Below are 26,401 nucleotides of genomic sequence, written 5' to 3' on the forward strand. Positions count from 1 at the left end.
AGCAGCTTTCCTGGTGATGATACGGAAGAGCGCAACAGCGCTCATCGCCAGGCCATACACACTGGGCGGCTTTGAGCTTAAAGTCACCCAGTGTATGGGCCTTAACACCTAGGGGCCAGTTTGGTGTCCTAATATAACAACCAGGGACACGCTTTCCCAGAGACTCTAAGCCAGGACAAGGAGACATCTGGTCTCCAGGGATGGCCATCAACCAGGATTCAAAATTATCGATGGTTTATGGGCGATGTCTAACAGTTTTTCCATCGATGGGAGAGAACCCATCGATGACAAGCTTAAATGAATAGTGTCGTTTTTGCTTTTTCCCCAAGAGGCCGGTACACAGAGCATAGCCCCACCCCCGTATTTTGATTGGCCCTCAGATCAATCAATGAAAAATGGCTGACCATCAATATGTAAAAACATTGATGGTCACCCATTGAATAGTAATACACTATCGATGGCCATTTGCACTTTTGCCATCGATGGCAAAGGCAACAAAGGCCATACCTACTGGTCTCCCAGCCCTGAACACAAAGGCTCAGCTAACGGGGCGATTTCCGATGATGTCACCTCCCCACGGGGCAGCGTGTGTGTCCGGAGTGCGCCGTTGGAGAGCAGCGCGAGCTGGAAGGGAGGAGGAGGAGGAGCTGCACTTTCCTCAAACAGGCATAGGTCGGGCGCACATTGAGTGTTAGGGGTGCACAGGCACCCCCTAATGCTGAACACCTCCCTGCCCCTAGACATACCTTTTACCAAAGACTTTTGCTTTTTAGAACTGTGAAAACTGTATTCCACTAAAAGAAGCGTCCAATGAATTCTGTGTGTTTTGCATTGTTAATTGCACTAGAGACCATTGTCATATCACTAAACACCTGTGTCATCCATATATGTAGTGAGTGTTAATAAAGTGTGCTGCGCACGCCTATGCGAACAGCTATTTATTTGCTTTCTGTTCACTTGCTGTTAAGCTTGGGAAACAGGAGAAAAATACCTTTTACATTGTTAGAACTAAATGGGGCACAAATGTGCAATTAGGAAATAAGGTCAGCAGTGATTGGTTGGTATGGCCGTAATATGGGGTAACTAATACCCGATGTACTTGCAGTGGAAGCGTGGTACAGGACAAATAACCACTCAAGAAACTAACAGATAAAAGTCAATTTATTTACATATTTTAAATACAATTAACTTTTTGTTTTCCAGTCTCGTCCCCTCTTCCCACCAACACAATTTCTCACAAGAAACATCTTGAGCAATGAGCAGATATATAAGGAGGCTCCACAGAGGAGGGGGTTTAAGTTGCTCCTGACAGGCAGTGGAGGCAGCCATCTTGAATGCTGAGTGAGCAGCTTATTCATTTTCTGGGATCCAGGCTAAGAGTATCTCATGGCTCAGTGACGTTGGCTGGATGCCTGTGAAGCTTGGTTCAGGATACAAAATGGCTGACACTACTGTGTGTAAGTAATGCGTTCATTTTAAGACAACATTATCAAGTGTTACATAGAAGTTACTTCATCAAGAGTAAGGTGGAGATGGAGGACAGGAGGAGAGACGGGTGGAGATGGAGGACAAGAGGGGAGACGGGTGGAGATGGAGGACAAGAGGGGAGACGGGTGGAGATGGAGGACAAGAGGGGAGACGGGTGGAGATGGAGGACAAGAGGAGAGACGGGTGGAGATGGAGGACAAGAGGAGAGACGGGTGGAGATGGAGGACAAGAGGAGAGACGGGTGGAGATGGAGGACAAGAGGAGAGACGGGTAGGGATGGAGGACAAGAGGAGAGACGGGTGGGGATGGAGGACAAGAGGAGAGACGGGTGGAGATGGAGGACAAGAGGAGAGACGGGTGGAGATGGAGGACAAGAGGAGAGACGGGTGGAGATGGAGGACAAGAGGAGAGACGGGTGGAGATGGAGGACAAGAGGAGAGACGGGTGGAGATGAAGAACAAAAGGAAAGATGTGTAGAGATGAAGGCATACTTGACTACTTTTGAAAACTAGAATCAGGGAGATTACAGAAGGATGCACTGTGTGACGTCTATGGTTAAATGCTTGTTATTGTGAGATATTTATATATTACATTAGTAACAATTTATTTTGGAAAGTTTTGCAAGTATTGATCCTAACATTGCTGTATGCAGTATTGGGTTTCTTGTTTGCAACTATATATTCACTGTGATATTTATTTTCTTCTCACTCAGCACAATGAACATGGATAATTTGATGCCTATGCAATAAAACCCAAATGCAATTTTACCTTATGTGAATTCATCTGTAAGCATTGAAGTGTGGTTTTAGTGCATTAAATGTGATTTTATTGTGAACACTGGTCTGTCTTCATCTTGTAGACACTACCTATATTAAATAGATATGCTGTATTCCATACCACAATAGCATTAGCCAAATAATTACAGACACCAGATAATGGAACAAAGCTGTTTAACTAAAGATTACTAACAACAATTCTTACCCTGAATCACAAACCACTAGCAAGCATGTTATGGGTCTGTGCACACCAATACAGATAAGAAAGACCTTGTATGATCAATGTTCTGATGCCTTTACCGACAGGGGCTCCCATAAAGGGGCATAATCAGTAGAAACTCCGAACCTGAGCAGATACAGAAAATCACTGTCCTCTAGTAAAGAAACGCCTTAGTGGCACCCCTGGAAGAATATGAAGAATGGAGATGGGTGAACGGATGATGAAACTTTAGTAAAGATGAGTGGAGCTGCATGTAGACTGAGAGGTTTAGAATATTAGGAGAAAGATGGACAGAGATGTAGGCTGTGAGATTAAATATTTAAAGATGTAGAACTCAAGGAAAGACAAATGAAGATGTAGGATAAAGGCCAAGGAATCTCCATAGGGTCTATATATGAATTCCACATTTAAAGGGACACGATAAACACAATACAAATAGGTACACAATTCACGTGGACGAGTATATTCTATGAACAGGGCAAGGAGGACCATAGGCGCCACCTTGGAGATGAATGAGGCTGGATTTGAGTGTTGAACGATATGTCAGAGATTCCTTAAACCTTCTTGTTCTTGCGACCTGCGAGTAAGAAGATGTGATATAGCGACACTAAGAATCAGTCAGTCCTACTGTGCAATGATACTATACTAACCAATAGGGTTGTCAGGATTTATCTCTACAAACTGGAGAACATCGAAGGCAATAACTCCTCTTACAGATCAGAATAACATTATCTATTGGCTGGAGATAGTTCTAGTCCTTCTGAAGAAGGTGGATAGTTCTATTACTTCTGAAGAAGGTGGACACTTACGGGTCTCCAGGTTCTTGGTGATTGCCGACGATGCCCGGGCCCTTGGTCCCTGCTGTGTAAAGTGGTACCCAAAGCGCATTATAGAAGGACTGTTCTCCAGCATGGAGGCCATCTCCATCTCTACGGTGTCTCCAAGGTTCTGATGCTGAAGGACGAGAGACATGAGAGCGCTTGATGAGCTTTATTATCTAATTGGTATTATTAGCAGGTTACAATTGTTAATAACGAAACCTTTCATCCTTATCAATATTGCACTGTCTCTAGGACTGGGTACAGAAACCATCTCCCCTTAGACGTGGACCATCGGGAACTTGTCCTTAAGTATTAATGTGACAGTGGTTAAAGAGCATAATACGACAAAGGAACATGGGGGGACTTGTGACAATTAATAGGATGAGCTACTACTGATCCTCACTTTCTGCAATATGGGGTGGGCAAGGGGCGTTACTGAACTCTATAGTCCAACAAACCTAGGCCCTTCTCCTCTGATTGGTTTATACGCAGGCCTAAGACACGATATAGTGATAAAGGCGGAGATCTTACCTGATTATCCACCTTCATCTCCATCAGAGTAGTGTTATGCTTCATGGCCTTAATGACGGCCAGCATCCCAGCGCTGGAGATAAAGTTGGACTCAATGTTTAGGCTCTCAAGAGTTTTATTTTCTTTCAGCATTTCAGCCACTGCCTGTAGAGACAGAAAAGGTTACCTGACAGCAGGGGGCAGCAGAGTCTCCTATGCTTGCTGATATTACGCGTAACCAAGGACTACTCACAGCCGCACTATGGGGGGAGCCAAGGGCCCTGGGGGTACTCAAGTTGATTTGGTCCTGAACCCCTAATCTACTTATGGTCAAGTCATAGGCAAAACCAGTGTTAGTGACTGCCAATCATAAAACACGTGGCCAATCAGAAGCACAGCTGTACACGACCACATACCTGACCATATACCTGACCATAAGGATGACAGGTGGGAACAATTTACTTCAGGTTATATTTTTTTCGCTCACAATTTATTAATAAACGGGGAGGGGGTCTGGGTACTCGGATGCCCACCCAATATTTTAATTTAGATATATATTTTTTTTTTCTTAACACAAATCTCCCATGTTACATTGCTCAGAACACATTTCTTGCTCACATCTCACTGTGTTTAAGCCCGACCACATTACATGACCACATCTGTACTATCTGCTTCCATTGTTAACAAGAAATGTCAACACTTCCAGCTCTATGCTGCCCTCTTGTGGCTAAGTTTGAGTAGAGCAGGTTTCCTAACATCTAGCTATGCAGTCACGTATTTACAGAAACATGGAAAAAGTGGTAAATCACATATATGTGATAACAGCAGCAGCAGTGTACATACATACATGTATGTAATACATGTGGTGGTTTAATCCTTCAGGGATTAGCAGTGGTGTACACATCAGGTAACGTGGGGAAGTGTGCAGGGCTGTTTTAACAGTATTGTAGGCCCATAACCGCCCATACACAGTAACCAATACATAAATAGTAAGAATTACATGCCACCTGCATTCTAGGCGGTCTCTTCACATGTGACTGGCTGTCAGCACTCTGATTGGTGGATAGCTCCAGCCATCCACCTGACAGCCACTCACTGTCTGGCTGCAGGCTGGGAGACAGGTAGAGAATTCCACACTCCGATTGGCGGACAGCTCCAGCTACCTACCAATCAGCACCCCGACATCTAGTCATTGTATGGCTGCAGGATGGAAAGCTGCCTCGCAGTCCTGATTGTGCGACGCCTCCAACACCTGCTCGGAGGCCCCTAGAATTGTGTGATCCCGGGCAGCTGGCCAATGTGCTGATATACATAAGGTGGTCTAAGCATGACTGGGTATCACAGGCGCCTACTTACCAAACACTGTGACCCTTCAGGATCTCTAAGAGGCCTAAAGCGGACTCTTAGGGGGAAAGTTACTAAGATGAGAGTTCTAGTTCACATGGGCAACCAATCAGAATCTACTGTTTATTTATTTAGCACCTTTTAGAAGATAATAGAGTATCTCATTGGTTGCCTATAGCAACATCCCTTGTGAAACACAACTCCCATCTTAGTACATTTCCCCATTAATGTCCCCCCTGCTTATACTATAACACATGGGAGAGATCCACACATCCCTCCAAGGTCTAAACAAAATAAGCCCCGGCCCATAAACGCCCACATTCTGCAGGGAAGGACCAGTCACAGGCCTCACAGCACCAATCACCCGGCTCCTGGGCAGCATCTGAGAATATGGCCACTTACATAGGCCACGGGGTCGTTACTGCGCGTAGCCACCAAGCTCAGCTTCTTTACATGGCTGTTACTCTTCATGGCCTCACAGACGTCCTTGAGCGTGGGGATGGGAATGTCCTGCAGTGAGGAGACAGCAATCATTACATGGTATTATACATACACAACAGAGGGTACAGAGAGTCCCCCCTGATAATCCCAGGCAGAATCATTGATGTACACCACATACACTGGACAGGACCAATTCTCCCATGCCCAGAAATACATTATTGGGCTGATCTTAAGGCCCCCATTCACTAGTCCGACTTGTGCTAAGGACGAATCGGAGCAGTTTGCCCTTGAGAGCCCCCAGCAGCTCCCCGGGGGGCTGCTTAGGATGTGGCACTTGATGTGCCAAGTTACATACAATAAATAGCATGTGATTTATTGTATGTATATCCCTATGGAGCTGGGGGTGGCCATCAGAGTCCGTGCGGCGCTGGGCAGGCAGGGGGGTCCGTGCGGCGTGGGGCAGGCAGGGGGGTCCCTGCGGCACTGAGTAGTCCCGTCACCGGGGTCCGTGCACTGGCTGGGAACTAAGTAGCACTATTTGCAGGGCGACGGGGAGGGAAGAGGCTGCTGAATGCGAAAACATATTTTGAAAAGACTGGCAGGCCATTTATTGGCTGAGAGAATTCTCCCAGCCAATCAGCGTCCGGCCAGTCTTTTCAAAATATGTTTTTATACTCAACAGTCGCTTCCGGCCCTGCCGTGCGGTGGCAAATAGCGCTGCTTAGTTCACCGCTGCCCCACGGACCCCGCTGCTGCACATAGTTGTGTGCCACTGGTACACAGCTAGGATCGGAACCAAAACATTGTGGGTGCTAAGAAGCACCCATGATGGGCACCCACTGTTGACTGGAGCAGTTTGTACGGTATAAACCATCAGCGCATGTTGCATTACAAAAAAGGCGTATGTTTACTACTAATGTTTCAAGAGTACCGCTCCAACAGCAACTTTAGCCGCACCCAAATGTATGCTTAATATAACACCCCTATATATACTATTCCTTTGAACCCAAACCTGTGGGGATTTGGCAAATTCTAATAAGGATACAATCATCCTTAGAATACACTTACATTGTAGCAAAACAGAGCAGAATAGTATTGCTCTCTCTGATGTGTTATTTAACACATAACTGCAATTTTGTTGATACTTGAGTCTCACCACCTCGTACCAATATATTTAAAATCAATATAATAAAAGTTATTTTTTATAGTATTTCATTTTCCAAAGAGTGCCCCACAAAGAGTCTTCTTTTCTCCTCTTCTTCTAAATACAGTTTGGACTCAGGGGAGCACCCACCACCAACCAGATCCCTGACCCCATAATAGGGCCCTAACATTGACACAATTGGTTTAGGCAACATAATCCATATCCAGGTCGAGTTCACACTGCAACAAAACCTGGTGTGGCGGTTACAACCTAGTGCGGAATATCTAAATCTCTGCATTTCCGTATACAAATACTGTACATGTATACTGAGATCAAGTCATTTACAATCTTGTCCAAATTTACTAAAGGCCCCATACACTAAGCCGACTTGTCCTAAGGACAAGTCGGCCTAATGTCGGCCCAGACTTCCCCTGAGCTCCCCCGGCAGCTCCTGATATGATTTGGCACTTGATGTGCCATTTTTTACATGTGATAAATCGGATCGATTTATCACATGTAAATCCGGGGGAGCTGTGGGAGAGCAGGGTCTGGGGGAGCTTGCAGGCGGGGGGGGGGGGGGGGGGGGGGGGCGTCAGGGTCCGTCTGGGGGATCGGTCCATGTGTGATGAGAGAGGGTAGTCACCTAGCGGCAGGAGAGGTGGCGGGGAGCGGGATCCAGATCTGAGACTAGGTATCGGCAGCTGCAGGCGGGGAGCACGGAGCATAATAACAGAGTCCGGGTAGCGGCGAGCGGGAGAATAGGAAACATCCTATTCAAAAGACTGGGCGGGCGGGCAGGGCGGACGCTGATTGGCTGAGCTCTCGGCCAATCAGCGTCCGCCCAGTTATTTGAATAGGATGATTCCTATTCTCCCGCTGGCCGCTACCTGGACTCTGTTATTATGCGCCGTGCGCTCCGTGCTCCCCGCCTGCAGCTGCCGCTACCTAGTCTCCAGTCCACACACTAGCTCACTACCCCTCCTGCAGCTGGACCGGACCCCGCTCCCCGCCACCTCTCCTGCCGCTAGGTGACTACCCTCTCTCATCACACATGGACCGGACCCTGCTCTCCGGTCCCCACGCCCACAGACCAGCTCAATACCGGCTGCACATAAGATTTATCTTATGTGCAGACCGCCCGACATCCAGATCTGATCCGATGCGCACGGGACCGCGCATCGGATCAGATTGGATGTCATACCCTACACAATTTGGGCAATTTCACCCGATTTCTCAGCCCGATCCTCCAGAATCGGGTGAAATCGGGCCCAAATTGTGTAGTGTATGGGGGCCTTAAAGCATTTCACAAGATTTGACTACAATCCACAGGAATGAAGAAATATCTGACCTACATTAGAATTCTATACAATGGGTTTCTAACCGCATTTATTCCTCAGAGTCTCCACATTCATGTATATGGGGATATGATCCCTTGTCCACCGCCCAGAATTCTAGTATAATACCGGATCACTGCAGACTGATTGGACCCAAGATTAAGGACAGGGTGCATGTGACTGACCACAGATCCAGGACTACACAGTTGTTCTTATTCTAGTTCACTCGCAGAGGCAAATTCCTTCTCAAATGGGCAGAACCATGTGCACTGCAGGGGGGGCAGATGTAACATGTGCAAAGAGAGTTAGATTTGGGTGACTTATTTTGTTTCTGTGCAGGGAAAATACTGACTGCTTTATTTTTACACTGCAATATAGATCTCACTTTGAATTAAAACCCCACCCAAATCTAACTCTCTCTGCACATGATACATCTGCCTCACCTGCTGTGCACATGGTTTTGTCCATTTGAGAAGGAATTTGTCTCTGCGAGTGAACCAGAATAAAGCCAAGTGTGCGGAGGCTCCCCGGATATACACCCTATGTTTGGACCCTGGCTATCTCTTGTAACTTCCTTATGGAAAGTGGTATAAGTATAATTACGTCTGTCAATGATATGGTACTGTACATAAATGATTGTTGTGCTGTATTGCGGTATCCCTGATGCCCGCTATACTTCCGATACAATAGTCCCACCGGGAACACAATGCAAATGTTTGGCTGTATCACAGTGTATGATACTGCATGCAAACGGCTGGGACCTTACTCGTCCATCACTCACCTTGATATTGTTCAGATTCACCTCGTCCAGGTCTCCGGCGTTACTCTTGATTTTCTGCAAAGTTTCTTCCACATTAGTTGGATTTGGAGGCTCATCAGGGACCGGTTTGTATTTGTCTGGCTGTACCACACCTATAAAAGAGAGATAGAGATAGAGATAGATGTGTTTTTTTTTTTTTCCTGGGTTAAAGCTCAACTGCCAAGTACCTTATGGCTTTTAAAGGTGAGACCATCCCAAAACACAGCACCTGAATTAGTATTAAAGGGGCAGCTGTCACAGGTTTCAGGTAAATGAGCTTATCTAGGGGGCATGAGAAAGCTATGATCACAGTAACAGAGGTTAATTAAAAATCAACCCAAATATATAGATACAGAAGTACCAACACACTCACCATTCCTAGGAATGGGGTGCAAACAGCACCCACATCCCAGGGTGGGGTGCGGTGGCCTGTGACCACACACTCTAGTAAATACAAACACAGGGGGCCCAGCACTCACTACAACAAACTGACTCACCTTAACATTCAAATAATCAATAACCCAGGAAAAATAACACATGTTCATTTTAGCTATGATGTGCAAACAGTTGCCAGGTTCCCATGAAAACCAGTTGTTAGTGTAGGACTTGCAGTGAAATGGGGTCCCTTGGCGATGGGCTGCAAGCTTAAATGCATTGATCAATTCATGAACTAAAACCCCATTATTTATTTATTGATTATTTGAATGTTAAGGTGAGTTAGTTTGTTGTAGTGAGTGCTGGGCCCCCTGTGTTTGTATTTACTACAGTGTGTGGTCACAGGCCACTGCACCCCATCCTGGGAAGTGGGTGCTGTTTGCACCTCATTCTTAGGAATGGTGAGTGTGTTGGTACTTCTGTATCTATATATCTATCTATCTATATATACACACACACACACACACCATGGCACTGAGACGCTGTATATGTACCGCAGTACAATACAGAATCAGTTCTGTAATACAATAATCTATGTCTCTGTATTATATACAGTACGTATACTGCGTGATGTGATCAGGTACAAGAGTCTTCTCAGAATAAAACAAGAAATACCAGGAAATTGCAGGAATAATCCCAGCGACTGGCTCTGTACTCACTGTTGATCCCTTCCTTGTTAGTGATGATTCCAGAAGTAATGGCGTCATAGTATTGCTTATTACTCATCAGCGTGTACATTCCCAAGATGGCTGAAATAAAAGAACACATGGAACCATAAGAGTAATATACTTCTACCCACCAAGGGCAGACACTTCTCCTCCTCTGTGCCCGGTACTTTCCAACCCTCTCCTCCTCTGTGCCCGGTACTTCCCAACCCTCTCCTCCTCTGTGCCCAGTACTTCCCACACCTCTCCCGCTCCGTGCCCTGTACTTCCCACACCTCTCCCGCTCCGTGCCCTGTACTTCCCACACCTCTCCCGCTCCGTGCCCGGTACTTCCCACACCTCTCCCACTCCGTGCCCTGTACTTCCCACACCTCTCCTCCTCTGTGCCCGGTACTTCCCACACCTCTCCCCCTCCGTGCCCGGTACTTCCCAACCCTCTCCTCCTCTGTGCCCAGTACTTCCCACACCTCTCCCTCTCCGTGCCCTGTACTTCCCACACCTCTCCTCCTCTGTGCCCGGTACTTCCCACACCTCTCCTCCTCTGTGCCCTGTACTTCCCACACCTCTCCTCCTCTGTGCCCTGTACTTCCCACACCTCTCCTCCTCTGTGCCCTGTACTTCCCACACCTCTCCTCCTCTGTGCCCTGTACTTCCCACACCTCTCCTCCTCTGTGCCCGGTACTTCCCACACCTCACCTCCTCTGTGCCCAGTACATACCACACCTCTCCCATTCTGTGCCCTATACTTCCCACACCGCTCCTCCTCCATGCCCACATCTATCCTCCTTCCACCAGGTACTACCCACACCTCTGCCGCTCCGTTCCATGTGCTTCCCACACCTTTGCCGCTCCGTGCCCTGTACTTCCCACACCTCTCCTCCTCCCACCCGGTACTTCCAACACCTCTCCTCCTCCCACCCGGTACTTTCCACACCTCTCCCTCTCTGTGCCCTCTACTTCCCACACTTCTCCTGCTCCGTGCCCTGTACTTCCCACACCTCTCCTCCTCCGTACACTGTACTTCCCACACCTCTCCTCCTCCATGCCCTGTACTTCCCACACCTCTCCTCCTTTATGCCCTGTATTGCACACACCTCTCCTCCTCCCACCCGGTACTTTTCACACCTCTCCCGCTCTGTGCCCTGTACTTCCCACACCTCTCCTCCTCCCACCCAGTACTTTCCACACCTCTCCCGCTCTGTGCCCTATACTTCCCATACCTCTCCCAATTCGTGCCCTGTACTTTCCACACCTCTCCTCCTCCGTGCCCTGTACTTCCCACTCCTCTCCTCCTCTGTGCCCTGTACTTTCCACACCTCTCCTCCTCCAGCCGTTTACTTCCCACACCTATCCTCCCGCCCTGTACTCCCCACCTCCCACCCTGTACTCCCCACAACTCTCCTCCTCCCGCCGTTAACTTCCTACACCTCTCCACCTCCTGCCGCATACACACCTCTCCACCTCCCGCCCTATACTACCCACACCTCTCTGCCTCCCGCCCTGTACTCCCCACACCTCTCCGCCTCCCAGCCTGTACTCCCCACACCTCTCCGCCTCCCGCCCTGTACTCCCCACACCTCCCGCCCTGTACTCCCCACACCTCTCCGCCTCCCGCCCTGTACTCCCCACACCTCTCCACCTCCCGCCCTGTACTCCCCACACCTCTCCGCCTCCCACCCTGTACTCCCCACACCACGCACGTGGAGTCACCACACTCTGCGCTGTGCATAATGGTTATTAGACAGTTCCCCAATAATGGACTAATGGATGTAAATTTGCTATTATTCTTGTTCTGTGAGTATTTTATATCTAGAACAGCCGCCTTTGGGTATACGGGTTAATTACAGATATATTAATGACAATCTAACAGTGCCAATATTGTGATGTAGGGGTACTGTATATTTACAGAGTGGCAGCTTCACATTCTGTCCATGGTATTTAAAACGGCAACAAAGCTGGATGCAAAACCAGTTGTGTTTTACACGCAACCCTATTGACAATTTAAATCTGACCAATGTCAGCGAGAACCGCTTAGCAAACATCCGCCCTTCTCGGTGCCCCACATATGGGAGGTAGTCACGGTTAGTGGACCCTATCTTTATACCTTTATACCTATGTCTCATCCATAGAATAAGTTACTGGGTTTTGGAGTGGGGTCACTTACATTGGAACCTGCAGTAAATGATAAATATACTCCTCGCCCCCTGCACACAGGGTAAGATGATACCTCCTGCAGCCTCTCGCTCTGATACTAAACATAGAAGCTGAACGGGATCCAGCTCTGCAGCGCTGTGCTGAGCGTAGAGGAATGGTCCGACACTGGGAAATGTGAGGTATAAACATGGGAACACGCAGATATCTCCTGCTGCCCAGTGACACGCCGCCGAGCTGCTCCCGGTGTACAGCTGTAACCAGTGCTGGGAGTTCTAGGTTATCCCAGGGCGAGCCAAACCATCACCGCCGCCTGATCATATAAAGGCTTGGCTGAAACACACAGATGTCAAAAACCTGCACGCATAGGTCACAGCATCTCTGCTAGGATTCCATGTCACACATTGTAATGGCCTAGCCCATACCTTCCACTGTGCATACCATGCTGCTCTCAGGCTAAGCTGCTAAGCTGCCTCGAAAAGACACCATGTCTTTACGGAGAGGGAGCGATGTTCTGGAGACGGGCATAGTTGGTGGTCTAGATCACGTCGGATGTCCTAACTCCCAGAACTGCACAGCTAGATTACCCTGCGGATTCCCATTTCCTGAGTCATCCCATTATCAGGCATCCGTGTATTTACTCTGGGTCCTGTCCCGTAGGCGCCACTGAAGGTCACTTAGTGCGGAGCTGTCCCTACTATTACAAGGCGCAACTCCTATTTTATACCGGGGGGGTATTGTCATCTCTCACACTTGTAATTAAAGTAACGAGGCTGAGAAAGGAAGATTATAATGCATGCAGGGGGGTACTACGTGTCATGTGACGGGCAGGTGTGCGCTCTTTACATTACTCAGGGTGGAATAATTAAAGCAGCTGAGGGTGCGGTTCTTGCAGGTGGTAAGCTCTGCAGGCACCACTACAGTATGTATACCAATGGGTGGGCCAGTGTAATAGCAGATGCTGTCTCTGGGCACCATAGCTCCTGGCACCATCCCTGTCCATATGAACCTGGGTCCACTGGCACTTCCTGCCGCTGCCCTACCCCGTGATTCCCAGGAGGGATCTTGTAGTCCGATAGGGGAACCTGTGTCCCGCAGTTAAAAAAAGGCCATGATGCTCACGCCAACGTGACACTTGTTCGGATCTGAGCGAAGTCAGAAGAAAAATATATAATTTTCGGTTGGGGCAATCACGTAACAGAAGAAAATGGATGGAGTTTTCCTTTAATGCATTACCTTCATTTATCTCATTGATATTATCCCTATGAATGTCTTGGGATGTTAGACTGTGACAGAAATATGGCAGCGTGCACCGAGCAATGTCTGATTTACATTCTGCACTGATTGGATTCACTTGTGAAATGAAGTAAAACACTTTCGGGGCTTTGTTCCACATTTACCAGAAATGAAGAGTAAGACAGACGGCAACCATACTGTGAGTGTAACGTCTTACCGGCAATGTCACACATCTCAGCGTCCGTAGCATTCGCCAGTGCCTCCTCCAGCTCCGGCTCCAGCGTTATCTGCTCCTCTTTGGGTATTTCACGCTTTGCTTGTTTTGGTATAAAGGCCTTTCCTATGGAGAATGGAGAACACATCTGAAACAAGAGTATCTATTGCTGTGCATTATTTTCATTTTATTGCAAAAGTTAGTCACAAATTAACAACAACCTGTAGCCAATCAGATCATAAATACAAGTACAGTGCTAGACCAATCAGAGCATTAGTACATGCACAATGCTAGACCAATCAGAGCATTAGTACAAGTACAGTGCTAGACCAATCAGAGCATTAGTACAAGTAAAGTGCTAGACCAATCAGAGCATTAGTACAAGTACAGTGCTAGACCAATCAGAGCATTAGTACAAGTACAGTGCTAGACCAATCAGAGCATTAGTACATGTACAGTGCTAGACCAGAGCAGTAGCACAAGTACAGTGCTAGACCAATCAGCATTAGTACGTGTACAGTGCTAGACCAAAGCATTAGTACATGTATAGTGCCAGACCAGAGACTTAGCACACGTACAGTGATAGACCAGAGCAATAGCACACGTACAGTGCTAGACCAGAGCATTAGCACACGTACAGTGCTAGACCAGAGCATTAGCACACGTACAGTGCTAGACCAGAGCATTAGCACACGTACAGTGCTAGACCAGAGCATTAGCACACGTACAGTGCTAGACCAGAGCATTAGCACACGTACAGTGCCAGTCCAATCAGAGCATTACATTTATTATACACACAGTACTAGACTAATCAGAGCATTAGTACACATACAGCGCTAGACCAATCAGAGAATTAGTATAGGTACAGCGCTAGACCAATCAGAGCATTAGTACACGTGCAGTTCTAGACCAATCAGAGCTTTAGTACACCAACCTGTAGCCAATCAGAGTGTTAGGACACTATTCATTGCTATACCTTATTACTTCATATAATTATACTCAAACACTTTTATTCATTAATGTAGGAAGATGTAACAACTTATTAAAAAATATATACAGTATATATAGTCCATAAAATGCAGAGTGACATAATTTAAATGATTCTTATTTCATTGTACAAATGAAGATTTCTTATGATATTAATTTAATATAATAATGGAAACTGTGTAGTTTCACGGTGCCCGATATATCGCCAAACTATATACAATCAACTCCATGCGTAGTGGATAGTGGGGTTATGAACAGGTAAAAATTTGCATCATATCGCATCGATATATCGACCGATATCTCATCCGATATATCGGCAGATATCGCATCCGATATATCAGGCGCCGTGAAACTACACAAGTACCAAAAAAAATTAATCTTTCTGGACTCCATCATTCCGACCAATCAGTTCCATACCGGCTGTGTGTAACCGGAGCAGTCCTGCGACCAGTGTTTTATACCCCGCCCACCGCATTTGCCTGCATTCTATTCGCTGGTTTCATCATGATTAGTAATCGGCTCTTTACTGATACAAACTATTCGCCTTTACGCCTGCTCGCTTGTTTCTTTCTACTTCTTTTGCGTCATTTACTGACACATGACTTACTGACGCATCATTCTGTATTAGGGTTAGACTCTCACATGAATACTGCACCCGGGTGATTGGGCGTAGGGGTACAGATTGTATTTGTTTCGGAGGCTAAAATCATTAGGTGTCACCGGGAGAACAGCTGGTCACGCAGCAGTGACAGCCAGGGAGTGTAGCCATGAATATCGTCTGCAGCTGTCTGCGTCCGTCACCGTGCTGGGGGGGGGGGGTTAGTGCTAAGCGGCTACACTATACCATGACAGCACAAATAAAGCTGGACTTCTGAGGAGAGCAATGACAGTAGATCTGAGCACTGACGCCATCTCGTCAACTAACGTCACATGTGTCCGGTCACTAATGTCAGGACAAATTAGGGACCAGGCGGCAAAGTGAGAAACTGGCCCCTCCGCTCCTTCTACTGCACCTCCTGAGGAACCACACCGCACACAGGGGTAGATGTATCAAGCCCAGGGCAACTAATCATCTTCAGGCTTTTATCCAGCAAAGACCAGGAAACGACAGTTGGAATCTGATTGGTTGGTTTGGGAGACTTCTCAACTTGCACTTTTTGGACTTTGCCTTTGATTCAAAACCAGCCTTAGGGGCCTAATTCATGTTTGCACGGATGGGCTTACACCGCTGCAAATATTTACGCTACTGAACTGATAATCATTGGAAGTAAAGCTGCGCCCCCCCCCCCAAGAAAAGAAGATAGAGACCACCCCTCCCCGGAGCCATCGGAAAGCCCCCAGCCTTGTCATTTGCTATACCTTTCTTTTCCCCGGTATATGGCACCAGGTCTTCTATCTCCTTGGCATCCATGGCCTCTTTTTCTAGATGCTGTAGAAGGGCATCACGGTCTAGTGGCCCGGTGGGGGTCTTCACGGTGTGATCTCTCTGCCGCATCCCCGCTGGGAGGAGAACGTTCTGAAATATGGAGAGAAAACCCCACGTATTACATCCACTACCCACGTGGTACAGGTCCTACATCTCTGACCAGACCGACCACCAGAATCTTCTACAACAGCGTGGTTCTGTTTGTAGACCTCTGCCAGCCCCGGAGCTCCCATACTGTTCTCAAGGCAACCCAGGTTTTAAGGCTATCCATGCTTGAGCAAATTTAGTGTGGCACGAATTATGCCACCCATGCTCAAATATGGATATCCTTAAAACTTGGACAGTTAACATGGCTTGAGGACTTAGTTTGGAAACCACTGATATAGTCTAAAAAGGTCAACATTGTCACCTTTGGGTGGGTAAAAAAAGGGGACTTGTCTTGTTTCTACAGATAACCACAATGTACGTTCATCCTTATATAAGGAGTTAGCAATCTATGGCAAAGCTGGGTACTAACAGGCAGATGTATGAAGCCTGGTAAAGTGGTAATAACGCACCGGCCAATCAACTCCCAACTGATATTTTTCGAAAACAGCAGCACGGCTGGTGCATTATCACCTTCCACTTAACCAGGCTTAATACTTCTGCCCCTAAGTCTCTAGAATGAACAATTACTTCCACTGAAATAACACTGATATGGCAAAGGCAACGTTTGGTGGCCTAACAATGGAGTAACCAAGAAACTACCAACTGAGAGGTCAAGAGGCAAATTGGCCAAGTTCTCTCCATGGAATTTCCTTGCATAAAGGGACATCGTTCATGATGACATATGTTCTATGTACCTCAGGGTCCATCTCTTGCAGCTCCAAGTCCAGTTGGGCCAACTCCTCAGCCGACATCGCCCGCATGAGCTCATCCTCATCTATGTCCCGATACTTCTCCAACTCCTTCTGGTAAGACATGGTGGACATGGTTGTAGGAGCAACTTTCAGCCCCTCTCGCCAGATGACCGACCTAAGCAAAGGTCTAGTTAGTAAAATAAACACATAGCCAAGGATTGTTCTGTACTACCTGCACAACCCTATGATGTGTCCTGCAGATGATGTCCATCTCATGGACCATGTCGTGAAGTCTATGCCCTTAAGTCTACACTATACCAACCCACTACATGACTGCCACATTGTGGGTTCATCCATAGATATCAAGTACACGTTATAGGAGATAGTGGAAGATCGTCCTGGACAATTCTATCAACAGCCATAGTCGGGACATCATAACGTTAGGAGTTCACCCAAGGTTACCAAAGGGACAACGAAGATACTTAATGCCTACTCCAGGTATCCGGGAGGTGTCTTGGATTCTAGGAGTCCTCCTGAACATCTAAAAACAGTCTGCAATATTTCTATAGCTGGGTGAAGGCACAATTAGGACATTCATGTAATCTAGGCCCATGCTGTGTGATAATGTGAAATGTGCCAGTGCAGCCCTGCGGATGTGCAATGATGTCATTATGTATCATTGGTGGCTGAAGTGGTGCCGCAGTGGTCGGCCATAATGCGTCACCCAGCTTCTTAGTACTATCCCCTGCATATCACAAGGGCAACAAATGATTATATGGTATGTGCTACAGGAGTAACAATATTACCCAGACCTGACCCACCCAACCACACTGATATCTGTCCAACAACCATGTTACAGAGTCACCCAACAGCTATTATAGGGCTGCAGTTTGGGAACCAACACAGAGGTCCTCTGGGTCTGATCTATACATCCCATGTTAAAATGGACACAAACAGCCGACAGCTGGAACATCAGAGGGGTGTCATAACGTTGTCTCAAACTGGTTGGGCAAGAAAAGTGGCATGGTGGGTGGCACAGAAATGCCAAGGGAATGGGGTAAATAGTATTCTCCGTTGTATGGGACCAGGGCACAAAGTGCTGCTGCCTCTGTATGGGAGCATCTGCTGGGTTGGCAGAAACATACATGACACATGTGGTTTTTAAAAAGTATGGTGCGGTCATGTACTGCTTCTTCTGAGAGACACGGCATAAAGTGACTCACATCCAAATGTAGATGAGCCACAAGACACTCAGGGGTAGATGTATGATGCAGTGAGATAAGGAATGAGAAGTGATAAAGTGCCTGGTACTTTATCACTGGCCAATCAGCTCCTAACTGTCCCCTTTTAACCCCAGCCTGTAAGTTAACAGTTAGGAGCTGATTGGCTGGTGATAAAGTACCAGGCACTTTATCACTTCTCCATACATTTACCCCTCAGTAACATTTACTGTACAGGGTGAAGTATAGACACCATACGTGTCAGGGCTTGTTCATGTGTTTCACATATGGTTACATATAAGCGACCGTGAGAAACCTTATATAAAATGCTGTAGCCCTGTGCATCGAACATGGTAATCTCGAATAAGAATGTCGATGTGAACTGTTTTTGCTGACGCTAAGACCACTTATTCTTCTGTGAATTTACCTTACCTAACAATCTATGTTCATTCTCTTATTAATGTAATTTTTATCTCAGTCGGCTGATTGTAAGTCAAACTCAAAGTGTTTCAATAAAAATGTTAAACTTGAAAAAAAAAAAAATGCTGTAGCCATAGCGATCTATGCTTATGCCCAATGCAGGAGATGGTGCTGATGGTCCCATGTGAATGGATATATTTTTTTCCCCCAAAATGTACCAGCTGCATAATGTGCAATCAGAGAGATTGCTGACTCTGCAGGGAGATCGCTGGTATTTCGGGAAGTCTCCTCCAGAATGCAGCCTGGAACATGGCAGCTAGGAGCAGATTGTCTGGTACCCATCTGCCCCATAGTCCGCCGGTGTGGCTGTACACCCGGTACACCACATGACCTCTCGGGACACCAGGGGAACCTCAATGGCACGTGTTCATTATAAACAACATCATCAAATGCAGACACTGCAAGAGACAAACATTTCTAATTTGCTGGGTGTACCCTAAAAGCGGTGGGTGAGACACCCCCATTGTCACACATGTAGCTTCACGCTGACATCACCTTGTTTCGGTCCAGCCAGAGATATAGATCACCCCCTACAATCCCTCTATCAGGCGCAGTGTCCGCAGCATGTGAGATGTCCCAGCCGCTGGGAGAGTTAATCTGCCCGGATAACACTGACTCAGCTGCGGCCAGGGGGAGCCATTGGGAGATCATTATCTACAGTCAGGCCCAGTGCAACACCCACATTACTACAGGCAGTGTTATCTTATAGGACCAGTCACCCTGCAGGCCACACTGCTCGCCCCCATAAGTAGATAGGTGGTTACAGAGGCCCAAATGCCTTCACTCAAAATACTGGAGTTAAAACGGTTACACTGAAGAAGTGCACAGTAATGTGCCGGTGTGCCAGACCCGAAGTGAGAAGAGAAGTGATCCTGTGCAAGTGCTCAGTGATACATACATCCAGCACATAGACCAGGAGAAGTGTTACGGTGTAAGTGCTTAGTGATACATACATCCAGCACATAGAGCAGGAGAAGTGTTACGGTGTAAGTGCTTAGTGATACATACATCCAGCACATAGACCAGGAGAAGTGTTACGGTGTAAGTGCTTAGTGAGACATACATCCAGCACATAGACCAGGAGAAGTGTTACGGTGTAAGTGCTCAGTGATACATACATCCAGCACATAGACCAGGAGAAGTGTTACGGTGTAAGTGCTTAGTGAGACATACATACTTCACGGTTGCCTACTTGACCCTCTCCATGAGGGAGAAAATGCTCTGTGCCTTGACTTCCCTGTAATGTATGATTGCCAGCAACTGTGGTGATACCGTTCTTATCTATTACCTATCTCCATACCTCCCAACAGTCCCGAAAACCGCGGGAATGTCCCGGTTTTCGGGGACATTCCCACATCCCTCCCGCAGCGAGGGGGGGCTGTTTGGAGTACCCCCTGTCGGCTGCTGAGAAGCGGGGAATAAACGCTGTACGCATGCACACAGCGTCTATTCCCGCAGCCAGGCTCACAGAGCCTCTGAGTCATGCCCCCAAAGCGTAAAATGGGAGAGCCGTGAGTATAGGCCATGCCCCCAAATTTTTTGACGCAACTACGGCGCGCAACACTCTGTCCCTCCTCCGTCCACCAAGAAAGTTGGAAGGTATGTATCTATCTCACCACAGGTGCTGGCAATCCTACATTACCAGGGAAGTCCAGGCACAGAGCATTTTCTCCCTCATGGAGAGGGTCAGGTAGGCAACCCTGACATACTTCCAGCATACATACCAGGAGAAGTGCTACTGTGTACGTGCTCAGGGATACATACATACTTCCAGCATACATACCAGGAGAAGTGCTACTGTGTAAGTGCTCAGGGATACATACATACTTCCAGCACACAGATCAGGAGAAGTGGTACTGTGTATGTGCTCAGAGATACATAAATACTTCCAGTACACAGATCAGGAGAAGTGCTACTGTGCAAGTGCTCAGGGATACATACATACATACATACTTCCAGCACACAGATCAGTGGAAGTGATACTGTGCAAGTGCTCAGGGATACATATATACTTCCAGTACATAGATCTGGAGAAGTGGTACTGTGCAAGTGCTCAGGGATACATACATACATACTTCCAGCACACAGATCAGTGGAAGTGATACTGTGCAAGTGCTCAGGGATACATATATACTTCCAGTACATAGATCTGGAGAAGTGGTACTGTGCAAGTGCTCAGGGATACATACATACTTCCAGTACATAGATCTGGAGAAGTGATACTGTGCAAGTGCTCAGGGATACATACATACTTCCAGTACATAGATCTGGAGAAGTGCTACTGTGCAAGTGCTCAGGGATACATAAATACTTCCAGCACACAGATCAGTGGAAGTGCTACTGTGTACGTGTTCAGGGATACATACATACTTCCAGCACACAGATCAGTGGAAGTGCTACTGTGCAAGTGCTCAGGGATACATACATACTTCCAGTACACAGATCAGTGGAAGTGATACTGTGCAAGTGCTCAGGGATACATATATACTTCCAGCACACAGAACAGGAGAAGTGCTACTGTGTATGTGCTCAGATGCATACATACTTCCAGCACACAGAACAGGAGAAGTGGTACTGTGCAAGTGCTCAGGGATACATACATACTTCCAGCACACAGATCAGTGGAAGTGCTACTTTGCAAGTGCTCAGGGATACATATAAACTTCCAGCACACAGAACAGGAGAGGTGTAAATCAGACATTGTGAGAGTCTGCAGAAGCACAGGCGTGATTGGTGGGCACAGCACAGGCGTGATTGGTGGGCAGGGAACCCTGGTAGTATTGCACCAGGGCTGACTGCATGTTGCGCCTAGCTGCATTACATTGTGTATGGTAGGGCCAATAATGACCTAGCACTGTATGATGTGGCCCCTGAGCGGCACCTGTTCTCAGCAGGCACTGTGGGGAGGCACTGCTGCAGGGGGGCTATTTTAGGAATGCCCTGAGCCTCCCCCCTCCTGGTGTATGCCCGGCTGCAATGGATTTACAGCACGCACAAGGTGCAGGAAGGGTGCGGGGGAGGGGGGGGTAAGATCTGAACCAAGTAGCGGAGGGTATAAGGTGTCAGAGGACAGCAGCACCTGTCAGTCATAAACCTCCCGCACCCCCACCCCATCTCCCACAGTGGCTGCCAGCAATCCGCAGTCAGCGCCTTAACAGGCTTATCCATGGCTCCCCATAGACTCCAGGCCAAGAGGTTACACAGAGCGACAATTACAACACACCTAGGTCACAAAAACAAGGAGGCAGCAATGTGTCAGAGGCACAGATGGCACAGTGGTCAGCATTGCTGCCTCACACCATAAGGTCAGGAGATCATTACCCAGCCATGGCCCATCTGTGTGGATTCTGTATGTATCCCCAGGGCCCTGATCTCTGCACACTTATCAGAGGTGTAAGGAACACAAGTGAGAAATATCAGGCCAACTGAAAAGCTTGTGGTGCGGCCAGCTTCATTGCAGATGGCCGGGTAAGTCACCCACATGGCAGGTTATCCCATGCCAGTTGCTTGGCATAGACCTATCATTACACCCAGTAATGCAGCATGCACAGGCGATGAGATGTGCTGAGGGTGCAATGTGTTGGCATCGGGGCAATAGTGAGGAGGCCTGGTGGGTGTATGATGTGGGTGCACGGTCCTGGCATCGGTGCAATAGTGAGGAGGCCTGGTGGGTCTATGATGTGGGTGCACAGTCCTGGCATCGGTGCAATAGTGAGGAGGCCTGGTGGGTCTATGATGTGGGTGCACGGTCCTGACATCGGTGCAATAGTGAGGAGGTCTGGTGGGTGTAAGATGTGGGTGCACTGTCCTGGCATCGGTGCAATAGTGAGGCCTGGTGGGTCTATGATGTGGGTGCACGGTCCTGACATCGGTGCAATAGTGAGGAGGTCTTGTGGGTGTAAGATGTGGGTGCAATGTCCTGGCATCAGTGCAATAGTGAGGAGGCCTGGTGGGTCTATGATGTGGGTGCACGGTCCTGGCATGGATTGAGTATAATAGTGAGGGGGCCTGGTGGGTCTATGATGTGGGTGCACGGTCCTGGCATGGTTTGGTACAATAGTGAGGAGGTCTGGAGGGTCTATGATGTGGGTGCACGGTCCTGGCATGGTTTGGTGCAATTGTGAGGCGGCCTGGTGGGTCTATAATGTGGGTGCACGGTCCTGGCATGGATTGGGTATAATAGTGAGGGGGTCTGGTGGGTCTATGATGTGGGTGCACGGTCCTGGCATGGTTTGGTGCAATAGTGAGGCGGCCTGGTGGGTCTATGATGTGGGTGCACGGTCCTGGCATGGTTGGGTACAATAGTGAGGGGGCCTGGTGGGTCTATGATGTGGGTGCACGGTCCTGGCATGGTTTGGGTGCAATAGTGAGGAGGCCTGGTGGGTCTATGATGTGGGTGCATGGTCCTGGCATGGTTTGGTACAATAGTAAGGAGGTCTGGTGGGTCTATGACGTGGGTGCACAGTCCTGGCATGGTTGGTGCATCAGTGAGGGGGTCTGGTGGGTCTATGATGTGGGTGCACGGTCCTGGCATGGTTTGGGTACAATAGTGAGGAGGCCTGGTGGGTCTATGATGTGGGTGCACGGTCCTGGCATGGTTTGGTGCAATAGTGAGGAAGCCTGGTGGGTCTATGATGTGGGTGCACGGTCCTGGCATGGTTTGGTTCAATAGTGAGGAGGCCTGGTGGGTCTATGATGTGGGTGCACGGACCTGGCATGGTTTGGTGCAATAGTGAGGCGGCCTGGTGGGTCTATGATGTGGGTGCACGGTCCTGGCATGGTTTGGGTACAATAGTGAGGGGGCCTGGTGGGTCTATGATGTGGGTGCACGGTCCTGGCATGGTTTGGGTACAATAGTGAGGAGGCCTGGTGGGTCTATGATGTGGGTGCACGGTCCTGGCATGGTTTGGGTACAATAGTGAGGAGGCCTGGTGGGTCTATGATGTGGGTGCATGGTCCTGGCATGGTTTGGTACAATAGTGAGGGGGCCTGGTGGGTCTATGATGTGGGTGCACGGTCCTGGCATGGTTTGGGTACAATAGTGAGGAGGCCTGGTGGGTCTATGATGTGGGTGCATGGTCCTGGCATGGTTTGGTACAATAGTGAGGGGGTCTGGTGGGTCTATGATGTGGGTGCACGGTCCTGGCATGGTTTGGTGCAATAGTGAGGAGGCCTGGTGGGTCTATGATGTGGGTGCATGGTCCTGGCATGGTTTCGTGCAATAGTGAGGAGGTCTGGTGGTTCTGTGACGTTGGTGCATGGTCTTTCTTTCCTGATGGGACCACAATACACTGAGCACGGGTGGTCACCCATGCAGATCAGACAGAGTATATAATATATATATACACACACATATACAGAGTTGCAGGTAACAGATGTGTAACGGGACCTGAATTACTTACATTACAGATATTGTTGCAAACAAAAATTAAAGCTAAAAGCCACATCAGTTCAGAAAGCTGCGAACGGTGGTAAAACATGAATACGGATTATCACACCACTGGTATTGGGCTCAAAAAAATAAAAATAATGTTGGAAAACTTCAATATTTAAAAAGTGGCAAAATTTCCCTATGTGAGAATCCGTATACAGGTTTTAGCACGGTCCAGCAAAGGTCGCAAAGCTGTACTCCTAATTTAGAGCACACAGTAACATTCTGTACCCGAGTCAGACACCCATTCAATCAGGCAGCGGGGGCAGCAATGGCCCAGGAACGAACACACAGGAATAGAACGAGGATGCACGAATATACCGGCCATCAATGGTAAAGCCGTAGTATATATTCATGCTGGCACCTGGGAGCCACTTTTGAATTTTTTGGATTGTCTACATGATGTTAAGGCTATATCTTGGCTGAGGAACTTGCACTCTGCTAGAAAAAAAAAGGTTGCAGCACTGACCATTTAGGAAAAGTGTGGGGTATAATTCCCAGTAAGTGTACATGTAAGACCTGAGAAGCAGAGCGACGATCAGATCATGGGAATCAGTAACCATCCGCTCCTGAAAGGGAACCAATCCAGCGGCGTGCCAACAAGAGCCGCGGATTATCCCCTTATCTCTGCACCGGTGATTTCAGCGTTCACCCTGCGGCCTGATTAACCCATTCTTATCTGCCCCACGCTTACAGCAGACCAGAGTAACTGGCGGCAGACAAGTCCCAGCATGCTGGTATTTGTGGTTCCACAGCATGTGGAGAGAGTGGTTGTACAAATTACAGCATTTACCTTGCACAGGATGAGCCAAACACCCTACCAACAGACCATACAAATACTTCCAAGGCTCCCTTACACCTATCCACAGTTGCTTGCAACATGCTGCCATATTTCAGTGACAGTCCACCCCACACAGGCCAAACCAATGATCAACCAATCACAATATGTAATGGTGAAGATTTCTGTGTGGTTTTTATTTCTTCTTCATGTATTATTAAACATAATAATTAATGGAATCTGCCACGCTCCGCACAGGAAAAAAACATACCGATCCTCTAACAGACAGCCACTGAGTTAGAAGCGCAGTCTCCACCGCAAAACGCTGACAGTAGCTATATAAGCAGATGGTCTTCCAGGTCATGGATACTACGACCAACCCACAACACGATGGCCACCTACATCTTGCACTTACACTACACATATAGTGTATATGCAGCCAGTGCACTGACCCACCGCAGTCAAAGTTGCCTGTGACACTCCATTTGTAGAACCACAAGACCCAGCAAGCCTGCTAGGCACCGGTAACAAGCAAATGAGGTTTAATAATAATTGCACACTGCTACCTATATAATACACTGAAGTTTTAGCTCTGGTTTGTTCATGGATATTCACATTTCAACTACCCCCCTATAGGAGTTACCAGTTCCAGGCTGGGGCATACATCCTAAGAGATCAGTCACTGCACCCCAATAACGTAGGGTACAAGCAAACAGCTCTCCTCTTACCAATGCAAGACAAGAAACTCCCACTAGTTCTACCCACAGCCTACACTCATTCACCAGCAATTACTGTGCAGGCTGCAGTGCTAGCTGCAGGCATGTAACTGATTAATGGAGGCCCCCTGCACCCATATACAACTCTGATAAAGCGTAGGATATACAAAAGCCACAAACTTACCTTGTGCCTCCCTGCCTGCTGTATGAAGGGGTCTGACTAGCCTGGAACAGGGGATACTTTTGGAAAGGGGCGTGACCCTGCCTGTCATTAGACCACAGCTGGTGCTGAAATCTCTCTATCCCAGGCAGACACCTAGTGGCCAGTTTGCAGAACTGCACCTTGCTTACACCATCACCTGCTTCAAACCCTCATCAACACACGTGCTAAGGAGGGATATTCCATGTAAGAGAAGGAGCTGAAAAGTGGACTCAGAAAGGGAACTTGTCACATCAGAGTCTATAAATGCAATAACTATGTAACAGCCAGTCACTGTGACAAAACATAGAATGATAGAATAGGAGAAGAATTGCAGACTGTGTTCTAAGAATCACCAGCAGCAGAGGCAACAGTAAATCAAAATATATGGTATGGGTGGGGCAGCGATTGCAGAACTACAAGTGCCAGCGCTCCATAGAAAAACCTGTGCATGATTTATATAGACATATACCACTTTGTATACAGACATTGACCACAAGGTTGGGAACCAGTGTGACAGTCAGGCAAAATGCAGAGTGTTTATGTATCCCCCTCCACTGAGCACCTGTCCAGCAACAACTGAGCAAAGGGGGAGGGTTTGGGATAAAGACCAAGTATTTTACATGTAACTCCTCCCCTAAGCTCTGCCTCTGCTGTGACATCACACATGTGCCAGACTGTCAAAGGGATGCAGCACACACACACACACACACACACACACACACACACACACACACACACACACAC

The 26,401-nt window shown here is 47.8% G+C and overlaps 1 protein-coding gene across 2 annotated transcripts; it reads right to left on the minus strand.

Annotated features, from left to right (window-relative positions):
- Positions 1 to 1,143: 1,143 nt before the first annotated feature.
- TMOD4 (tropomodulin 4) lies at positions 1,144 to 25,957 on the minus strand. 2 transcript variants are annotated; one of them, XM_083167129.1, is made up of 10 exons: positions 25,640 to 25,957; positions 16,834 to 17,005; positions 15,925 to 16,081; positions 13,582 to 13,704; positions 9,972 to 10,061; positions 8,860 to 8,990; positions 5,562 to 5,669; positions 3,837 to 3,980; positions 3,294 to 3,438; positions 1,144 to 3,061 (listed from the first exon to the last, which is right to left on the minus strand). In XM_083167129.1, the coding sequence occupies exons 2-10, from the start codon at positions 16,960 to 16,962 to the stop codon at positions 3,039 to 3,041; spliced, it is 1,050 nt and encodes a 349-aa protein (XP_083023255.1). In that variant the 5' UTR covers positions 16,963 to 17,005; positions 25,640 to 25,957; the 3' UTR covers positions 1,144 to 3,038. The 2 variants fall into 2 exon arrangements, with proteins under 2 accessions (XP_083023255.1, XP_083023256.1); XM_083167130.1 differs by lacking the exon at positions 25,640 to 25,957 and adding an exon at positions 19,026 to 19,136.
- Between the last annotated feature and the right edge of the window lie 444 nt (positions 25,958 to 26,401).

The sequence above is a fragment of the Crinia signifera genome, chromosome 12 (assembly GCF_055691185.1).
Source record: "Crinia signifera chromosome 12, ASM5569118v1, whole genome shotgun sequence".
Lineage (NCBI taxonomy): Eukaryota > Metazoa > Chordata > Amphibia > Anura > Myobatrachidae > Crinia > Crinia signifera.